At 36.7% G+C, this 9,989-nt stretch overlaps 2 protein-coding genes across 2 annotated transcripts; both read left to right on the top strand.

Annotated features, from left to right (window-relative positions):
- Positions 1 to 53: 53 nt before the first annotated feature.
- Positions 54 to 2,888, top strand: LOC103397751 (transcription factor BTF3-like). Its single transcript, XM_008336120.3, has 6 exons — positions 54 to 145; positions 867 to 935; positions 1,038 to 1,151; positions 1,808 to 2,009; positions 2,097 to 2,153; positions 2,461 to 2,888. Exons 2-6 carry the CDS (start codon positions 867 to 869, stop codon positions 2,505 to 2,507), a joined length of 489 nt encoding a protein of 162 aa, XP_008334342.1. The 5' UTR covers positions 54 to 145; the 3' UTR covers positions 2,508 to 2,888.
- A 2,636-nt stretch (positions 2,889 to 5,524) lies between these two features.
- On the top strand, positions 5,525 to 9,983 carry il12b2 (interleukin 12B 2). Its single transcript, XM_008336217.2, has 8 exons — positions 5,525 to 5,692; positions 6,008 to 6,089; positions 6,198 to 6,452; positions 6,693 to 6,795; positions 7,195 to 7,385; positions 8,205 to 8,353; positions 8,449 to 8,559; positions 9,787 to 9,983. The coding sequence occupies exons 2-8, from the start codon at positions 6,008 to 6,010 to the stop codon at positions 9,877 to 9,879; spliced, it is 984 nt and encodes a 327-aa protein (XP_008334439.1). The 5' UTR covers positions 5,525 to 5,692; the 3' UTR covers positions 9,880 to 9,983.
- Positions 9,984 to 9,989: the final 6 nt, after the last annotated feature.

The following is a 9,989-nucleotide window of genomic DNA, read 5'->3' as shown; positions in this document are numbered from 1 at the left end:
AGGAGTTCTATTACGACGTTTGTTGCAGTACTTGACGCACGTGACGTAACAAATGATTAGCAATTGCTTTGCGTCACTTCCGGTTGTTAGTCTTTTTCTTCAGGCATCTGTCGGTGGAGGCTCCCGCGTGTTTATACACTCACAGGTACGTTCTTGTCGAGGTGTTCCGTTTCGATTCCTGTCATAATTATGTGATTAATTTATTTACCATAAATAACTGTATCCGGTAACTACCGCCTTCGGTATATTCCAAGTCCTATGGTGAGAAAGTATTTATTTTAAAGGCAGAAGTCAGTTTTTGGAGGCCCATTTTAGCTGTGTTACATCGTGTGCTAACTAGCCCACATTGTGAATTTCTCTGGTTTCACAGTTAAGCATTGTTTAGCGTTTTGTCGTCTGAAGTTCCTCGATAAGTGACATTTACTTTAGAGGTTCGTAAACATGGTATCTGTCACATATATCTTCGTTTTTGATAATGTTGTCAGACGAACTTGGCTACTACTTTTTGATTACGACAGTATTGAGGCTACAAATGTGTAGAGCTATTTTTGGGCGGCTGGCAGCTGTCCATTCTTGTTACGGTTAACACAAAACGACCGTCCAGAGAAATTGTAAGATTTGAAAAAAAAAACTAACTAACCCATTAATCCATTTCTAGTACGACTCATCGGTTGAAGTGAGACGAGTGTTCATCTTAATTATCACACACCTCTGTATTAATTATGTAATTTTACGACCCTTCTAATAATAAATGTAAAACGATTATGGGATTTATCCTTCAATGATATCAATAAGCTAATGTATTTTATCTGTTATTTAATCAAAGCCTACCGTCAAAGTAAAAGTAGACCTTTACGCCTTTTCAGATGAAGGAGTCGATAATGAATCAGGAGAAGCTCGCCAAACTGCAGGCGCAGGTCCGCATAGGTGGAAAGGTAAAGTAGCACACAAGTTGGTTAAAGTTGGAGGATTCATTTTTAATCTTAATAGTTTCCCATTATAGCTTCCCATATTAAATCCTTATTGTGTTTTTGCAGGGGTCAGCCCGCAGAAAGAAGAAGGTGGTGCACAGAACAGCAACAGCAGATGACAAAAAGCTGCAGTTCTCTCTCAAGAAACTGGGTGTCAACAACATTTCTGGCATTGAGGAGGTAGGGGAAATTCTTTGAGTGCATATAAGACATTTATCAAGACAATGTTGCTTTTGCTCAGGTTTCTACATTGGGCAATTAAAGGAATAATATAGAAACACCCAGCATTTATACAATAAATACACAATGCACGTTTGAAATAAGTAAAATTATATCATAAATTAATGTAACATTGTATGTAACATGTAATGTAAATTAATTAGCACTAGGGCTGTACATTAAATAGGGATTTTAATTAGGTTGTTCTCAGGGCTGCTGTTAATCATGATTATTCAAAATAAATTATTCCTAATTATAACAACAAAGCTTTATTTTGATGTGTTTCTCACCTGTTTTTATTTGTGACTAATGTAAATTATGGCATTGTTAATAATACAGATGGATTTGAATCTAAGTCTGAAGAACTGTATTAATCCCTACAGGAAATGTATTGCTGTTACAGCTGCTTACTTTAAATAAAAAGGTATTTTCTAAAATGGTAATATTGAGTTTGGATTTTATATAATAAATGCAAGTGTGTATATACACTGCCAAGTGTAAACGTGCAGTTACTAGTTTAAGGCTTAATGTCATGTTTTAAAAACAGCATTTTAATTTTTTCTTATTCTTATTCTTTTGTCTTTGTTCTGTTTGTCTCTCTGTGAATCATACCTTAGGTGAATATGTTCACAAACCAGGGAACAGTGATCCATTTCAATAATCCAAAAGTTCAGGCCTCTTTGGCTGCCAACACCTTCACAATCACAGGACATGCTGAAAACAAGCAGCTCACAGAGATGCTCCCGGGAATCTTGAACCAGCTGGGAGCTGACAGTCTGACAAGCCTGAGAAGATTAGCAGAAACTCTTCCCAAACCAGGTAAAACTCAACAACTGATTTGTCAAAACCTCTGTGGGTTTGTGTGGTGTTCGTTACTCATTAATCCCTCCCATGTGTTTTTCATAGCTGGAGAAAACAAAGCTCCCGTTGTCGCCGTCGAAGATGAGGATGACGAAGTTCCAGGTAGGCAAATGGTCTATTTGAGTTTCAAAGTGATTTGCATCGTATGTGCTAAAAAAATAATCAATTGAAATTCCCCATAGTCACTGATCTGTGTAAAACATCTCATTAGATTTAATGATATTAGTCTTGGTTTCAAACAATCCTGTTTTACCTGAAGTGTTTTTTTTTTGTGTGCAATATTTAATCCCAAATAAGCTGATTACTTGTTTTGATATGCCACCTTTATAGTTGTCTTTTTCAAAGAACTAATTTCTTTGCTCTTCTTCTTTTTTTTTTTTTTTTCTTTTTTTTTTGTAATCTTATTTAGATCTTGTTGAGAACTTTGACGAGGCATCAAAGAACGAGGCAAACTAGCCAGGGGCCAGCCCTCGTCACCAGTCTGACCAGCTTTCAGACCAGATCCTTCTGTCACACCACTCTCTACCACAGTTGTGCTTGGAGTTAATCACCTCTGTCAATGCTTTGTGGCTGCTTAGAGAACCTCTTTTTAATCACACCACCTACAGTTGCTGTAGTAAAAGTTAAAAAAAAAAAAAAAAGAAATCAACTTTTTAAGACAAATGTTTCCAGCGCCTTTGTCTTATTCAGCTAATCCTGTAGTACAGGGTATATTATTTAATCAATCAAATGTGCAGACCATTTTGTTTCTCCCACCGTCTCTCCCGTGTTGTGATGCCTACACATCGAAAATGTACTGTTGGAATTATTCATGTAATAAAGATAATGTTAACATTTCTCATTTTGTTGTGTTGACCAACGTTTCACTTTGTCAACAGTAACTAGAAATGCGTGATATGATGGGTTATTTAAAAACTGTTTTTTCTAATTTTCACAGTAGGGAAATGCATCTTTTTTTGCATTTGAATGACTGTAAACTCATGTTCATAATCATAGACACACTGATTAAATACAACATTTAAAAACTGATTGGCATTTCTGATGTGTTGGTGAAACCTTTTCACAGCACCCCCCACCCCACTTTCTGGGTAGGGTGTGATTATCAAACGCCCCCTCACACAAACGCACATTAAGATATTCACAGCAATTGCTCCCAAAAGCCCCTAAACTAATCACAATTTTCAAAGAAAATATCAGCATTGAATTTTGTCTACTATTCTGTTTCACATCCTTTAGGTCATGTGGTTTTCCCTTCTTCAGTTCCAGACGATGTCTTCATTGACAAATAGATCCAGACAGATGGAAGTTTCCACTTCCAAGTTTTCCCACATTGTCTACAGCCCAGTGTAGTAATGCCCTTTCCACTGATGTTTTGAAGAGGTGATTCATGTCTTTGTAGCTGTCTAGTTTTTTTTCAAGGTTTTTCATCTTTTCAAGTCCTTAGGGATGAAAATATATATTTACTGTGATACCAAAACATAAATAAATAAATATAACTTCCTGTTGGAATGCCCTATCTGGGATTTGATCTTGTCCAGGAGGTGAACCCTGGGGTTCCACACCAATGACATTGCCTCTGGGCCAAAGCGCCACTGTACTGTACTATACTATACTATATTATACTGAATTATACTACACCAGTAAAGAACAATATACCACAGTGCAGTATAGTAGTGTGTTGAACATATAGCATAGTATGGTTTATCGAAGTATAGAATAGTACAGTGTATACAGTAGTATAGTGGCGCTTGGCCCAGAGGCATTGTCTCAGTATAGTACAGAACAGTATATCATAGTACAGTATAGTGCAGTATTGTACAGTATAGTATAGTATGGTTTAGTATAGTGCAGTATAGTATAGTGTAGTACTGTACTTAAAAAAAAAAAAAAAAAAGTTACTGTACAGTACAGTATGGATTAGTATTACAGTCCTATTGAAGGACCCTGAGACCTTACGTAATAATAAAAAGCAGAGTTCATTTACAGACATGTAGCCATTGCTTTCCAGGGAACTGAAGCTTCATAAAGTTCAGTTTCATGTGAAACTGAAGACTTAAGTGTGATCTTGACGTCTTGAAGAACTAAAAGTATCTTTAAATGAAACACAGCCTTCATGACTAAGAATCACAACTTTGAATAATGACAGACCACAGTGTGAAGGCTTTTAAGGAAATAGTGCGTATGGTAAAGGGGACTGTTTGTTTGTATGACCTAACCAGTTGTGCAGTTGTGATTCCGATCTCTTCATGCAGAGTTGTTCATTTTCCACACATGAGGGCAGGTCTCTGCATGTGGATGAAAAAACGCGTAGGGTGCCGAAGGAGGTATTTCCCACACTTGAACAGTGTGTACATGGTAGATATAGTCAAGAGATAGGGTAAATGTGTTTTGACTGAATGATTGAAATGATTATTTGCAGTTCTTTGAAAATTGACATTTAAGGCGATGAACCCCGGGTTGTCCCAAAGATGTCTGCTCTGCAGGGGAACTCCATGTCTCTCTCGGCCCCTGTCCTGCTACTGCCCGTCCTGTGAATGTGTGTGCATGTGATTATATTCTTGTATTTGTTGCTCTCTCGGGTCAACTTTCAGAATGGTCATACATTTTTCAAGACCTATAGAATCAATGAGGACCAAAACCTGGTCCCCGGGGCTGAAGATAAGCGCTACCTTCAGGTGTTTAAGATTAGAAATAAGACTTTGATGTGTGTGTGTGCGTGTCTGTTTAATATTAATTATTATTATTATTAATTTAATTTATTTATATTAATTCAACTGTATAGTTTTACTATTCAATACTTTTTGATATCTACATTTTCAATGATTTGCACATTATCCTGGTTCTGTTGAGATGTGCAGGAAATACAGTTTTTTCATCGATTCCTTGGTTCTGAATCAGATTTTGGGCAAAGAAAAGAAAAACTAACAAAAACAAAAATTTTATCACTGAGTGACACAATTGTATTGACATTTAATTATCTATATTCATCAGAAAAAAAAGAGAAAATTCCAAATTCTTCCATGTCTGTCAGCTTTAAGTTGATTCTAAAAGTCCAAAAGTTAAAAACATTATAATGTATATATGTTACAATCTACTAATTAATTAATAAAAAGGTCAATCAGTTAATCTTTCAAAACAACAAAATAAATGCTGTTAATAAAAAAATTTGATTGCATTGCTAATTAAATAATTAATACTATCAGGTACTATATAACACTGTTTCATTGATACAGTGTTACTTTAAACGTCTACTGTCAACTGCGTACGACTTAATCCGTCTTTTCATCTCACAGGCGGAGGGCAGCCCCCCACCCTATTATACACCCACCTTTTTTCCACTTCAGAGTCCCGAAATTAAAAAAAAAACACGCTGTTTAACTGTTTACAAAATTTGACATGCAAAACACAACAGAGGAAATGGCCTCTGCTACCTCCTCCACACACTCTTATCAGCTTTTTATCTGAGTTTCTCTTTCACGCTGACGAAATAGTAATGATGACGACAGTGACGATGTATGCTGCCTACCAACATAAATATGGAGCTCAGTGGACAGTTAGATCATTCAGATTCGTGTCCAGATTACTGCAAACATCTGCTCCAGATTTTGTTCCTACCACTTCAACTACTTTGATCAAAAAAGGTAAGAATGAAAAATGGGGGTTAGAAAATGATCAAAATCAGTCGGTAGAATGTACAGAGGTTTAACGTTATGATTATTTGTTAAGTTGTTAATGTACAGCAGTTTAACATTGTAATTGTTTTGTAAGTTGATATTCTGGTAAAAAAAGGAAAAAGTTGAACTTTGAAAACCAAAACGTTTTTATCATAAATGTTTCACAGAGAGATTTTGCAATTTGAAATTAAACAAATTTCTCCAAATAAATCAGATGATGTTGATGTTGATGTTGAGGTTAACCAAAATTGTATTTCCCACTCTCTGTCCTGTTGACCGTAGATGACTGCGACTCAGTGGATGGTTGGGTTCCTGCTCATGGCTCTCTATGAAGCACATGCTCTAAACCACTTTCCAGAAAACTGTAAGTCCCACTGAGAATCCAAATGTTAACCCCAAAGCAACCACACACACACTTTTTCCAAATGCCTGACTTTGATGCACATGTATTTGTTCGCATCTGTTTTTGCAGTTGTTGTGGTCAATAGAAATAACAAGAACCCAACCGTGCTGACCTGCAGCACGGAGCCGGTTAATGGATCGATCACATGGACACATGACAGTGCAGAGATAGAAATCGATCATGTTGATTATCAGCAGAACGGTGGAAATTTAACTCTGTCATATGTTGAAACACCTGAAGTGGGGAAATACACCTGCTGGAGCGGAAACCATGAGTTGTCATCCACCTACCTGCTGCTGGAGGTCCAGAGGGAGAAAGATTCAGGTGAGATGCTTCATTCGTGGTTTGTCCTTATTTTTCTGTTAATAGAGGAACCGACCACTAACACATTCAACGGTTCCTCTTATGGAACCAGTACTATTCTTGAAGCTCTGTCCATATTTAAAAATGTTTTTTTTGTAGTTCACAGACCCCTAACTCCCAGTTATACATCATGAACAAACAGAAATGTTGGCCGTCACTGCAGGTTCCGTTTAACCTGGTGTTATTTCTTTTCCTCCACAGACTCATTCCTCAGCTGTTGGGCAGAGTCGTATCACTGTAGATTCAGTTGTAAATGGAACAACAACGAATACACGGCTGTGCGTGTCGGACTGGGCCCTGAATGGTATATTTAAAAGAGTTTAGGAAAATTATTACATCTTTTTTTTGTAGAAATCTGGCCTCCATTAACAAAGTCAGTCCAAAAAGTACGATTTTAGTCAAAGTTTTTAGTCAAAGTTTTTGCTCACATTACTGAAAATACAGTGTTCTTTTCCACATAATCTGGGAGTAATATCCGAAAATCTGTCTTAAATCTGAATTTAACTTTCTAAGAATTCTCATCTCATTCTTAGATGACTGCCCTTTTCTGATTCATTTTGAGAATACAATCAAAATCTGCAGTTCTGAAACTAATATTCTACCATTTTCTTCACAGGAAGATTTAAGTCAGAATCTTTAGTATTTTGTTACAGATTTCTGGTTTATTTTATCTGCCTTGCTCAGTGTGTCCTCTTCTCTGCAGCACTAAAGGTGAAAAGTCCTGCCACTGGGTCGACGGCAGCCGTCCAACCTCAAATGGGGAATTCCACTTTGAGCTGCATCACACACTGTCGCCCTTTGCAGAGGAAACCAACAGGCTTGAAATCACTGCTGAGGCCATCAATGAGCAGTTCATGCTCAGACTCACCAAGAAATTTTATCTCCGAGACATAGGTGAGAACATGAAAACTGTGACACCAGTCTTTCTAGTTCAGATAGTTAGTTAACAAAAATAGCTATTTTTTGAGAACTAGTTCATGAAGAAGCAATAGGTCATGGCTCACTTCCCACAACATAAGTGTCATCTATATAAAGATGAACAAGACATGTTTAAAGATCCTAAAAGTAATTTTCCAGATCAGTACTAAATATAGGAACGTGTCCAATTAGGTTAGTTTCTTGACCTTAGGTCATTTACACCAGTGTTTTCCCACTTTTTCTTCTGGAGACCCGTATTTTAAAAGTCACAAACCTTCGTGACCCAAGTCAATAGACATTATTCATAAACTCCTTGGAAACATAATGCGAGACAACCCAAAATAATTTTCTTGCGAACCACTTGAGGGTCGTGACCCAGTCTTTGGGAAATGATGATTAGCAGGTTGTTGAAATTCTAAGAAGCTTTTTATTTAAAAGTCCTAAGAGGTCTGTGGAAATTCAACTAAAGAAAATTGTAATTAAGAGCAGATGCAAATACAGACCATGTAATCTTCATGAACATATAATAGAGAAGGAAGAGGAATTGAAACACTAAAATCTGGTGACTTTTACTTTAATATACAGCCGTTTATCCCCAAAACTATTTATAGGGCACACGTCATTTTGCAAAACCCAGGCATTGCGTTATCGGGTTTTCATTATCGGAGGAAAAACCGTGAATGATTCTTACATAATATGCTAATAATGGGCCGATATTATCAGTTAGCGGATATTATTGGACATCCCTATTTACAAATGACTACCTTACATGTTGACCTATGTTGTCTGCTGTAGTTCAACCTGGTATCCCCACGATCGTCTCCTGTAACAAGGTGAAACAGAACCTGAGTGTGACCATCGCACCACCAGCCAACTGGTCCACTCCCCACAGTTTCTTCTGTCTGGAGCATCAGATTGAATACATTCTGCAAGATGATGGCACGGTAAAAAAACTAACGACAAGTTAGCATTTGGTTTTACCAAACTTTGTTTTGTAGTCTTGCTTCTTTAACATGTGACCTTTCATTTTGGACTCCAGAGCCGATTCTCGTTGTCTCACGTGATACCGCAGGGCATCGATCAGCTAAGAGTCCGCTCCAGAGATTCGCTGTTGATGTCCAACTGGAGCCAGTGGTCTCATTGGAAAAATGTAACCAACTGAGAGAAATGAAAGCTCAAACTGTCTGCTAATGCTCTGCTTTCAGCCTGTGTCTAACTTTCCTCCTCTGTCCATTCATGTTACCTTTTCTTCATGAGACAGCACTTACCACAGACTCTTTGATCACAGACACTCAATTTACAATGCGGTATTCAAATTTTTTTTTTTTTTTGGTTCACAATACCATTTAATCATGATTTTATTTTTTATACAAAATGAGCTAAAGACAAATATGACCAACGAGGATGATCCTTTATTTGTAAGAACTATACAAAAATACCATTACCAACTGAAATGGTTTTTAGGTGCATAGTGTCATCTGCTGTACTAGAGTGTGTAGTCTCATGGTAAGACCAGTGACATAAGGACATAAGATGTCCTTATGCCTTGATACACGATTTTTCATTTGTATCATATCGATTCATGATGTATTGTTAGATCACTAATTAGATTATTTATATATATTTTTTATAATATTTAGGTTTATGTATTTATCTATTTATCATTTATTGCGAATTAGGGATTCCTGGAAATAGCTGTTTTAAATGTTGTTGTTCTTTCACCATGAACGTGTTCTTTTTAAACCAATGAGATTATCTATTAGAAAATAAATGACATATGTATTTCACCAGCCGTGGTTTTAAATATGAGGGAATATGCACCACACACTCATAACATTTAGTGATGTTACTGATAGAAAGAAAACCCCCTTTGATGTTCATTACTGTGCGTCTAATTCTTCTGTATTCCTCCGTGTGTGTCTGTGTGTATTTGGTGATTTCTGTGAAAAAGGCCTATTAAAAGCTTGTGCTTCCTTCCTTATACATGTTCCTCCTTCATTTGTGTGTGTCACAAGAAAATGTGTTCACTTCCTGACCAAACAGAAGGTTTTTATACTGATTATCGATTGGTTTTATCAATGGTTTTATCATCTGAAGAACTAATAATAAAGCAAAACTAGATATTGGAACACTTTGAATGTTAGTTCTGAGTTTTAGTTTGGAAAATGTATTATATTTATTTGTAGGAACTGATCATAAATATAAAATAATGTTATTCATTTTGATTAATGACTACCATTTTTATGTACATTTAAATAAATGAACCAACCTATCAATGTGTCAGTATTAAGACATCAACGTCCAGGCTGGAAGTTGTAGCCTAGGTTTTTGATTTGATTTGCGGACCGGACACTGAACTGTTGTTAATTCGTTGCAGGTGATGACAAGGAGAAAGAAACACAGCTTTCAGGAGTTACCCGCCAACGTCTTGAACTGCTACAAGAAGAAACAGAAGGAAAAGAGGATCTGACGAGCCAACTCAGAAAGCGGTGGATTTAATTTCTGAGTACAACTGCTTCAAAGAGCTTGTCCAATCCGGCATAGTTATATAAATTTCGGAGGTTATTAATATTTGGAAAC

The sequence above is a fragment of the Cynoglossus semilaevis genome, chromosome Z, assembly GCF_000523025.1.
Source record: "Cynoglossus semilaevis isolate Cse_v1.0 chromosome Z, Cse_v1.0, whole genome shotgun sequence".
NCBI classification, from domain to species: domain Eukaryota; kingdom Metazoa; phylum Chordata; class Actinopteri; order Pleuronectiformes; family Cynoglossidae; genus Cynoglossus; species Cynoglossus semilaevis.
Note: the sequence above shows the minus strand (reverse complement) of the source record. Positions and strands in the feature narration are given on the sequence as shown.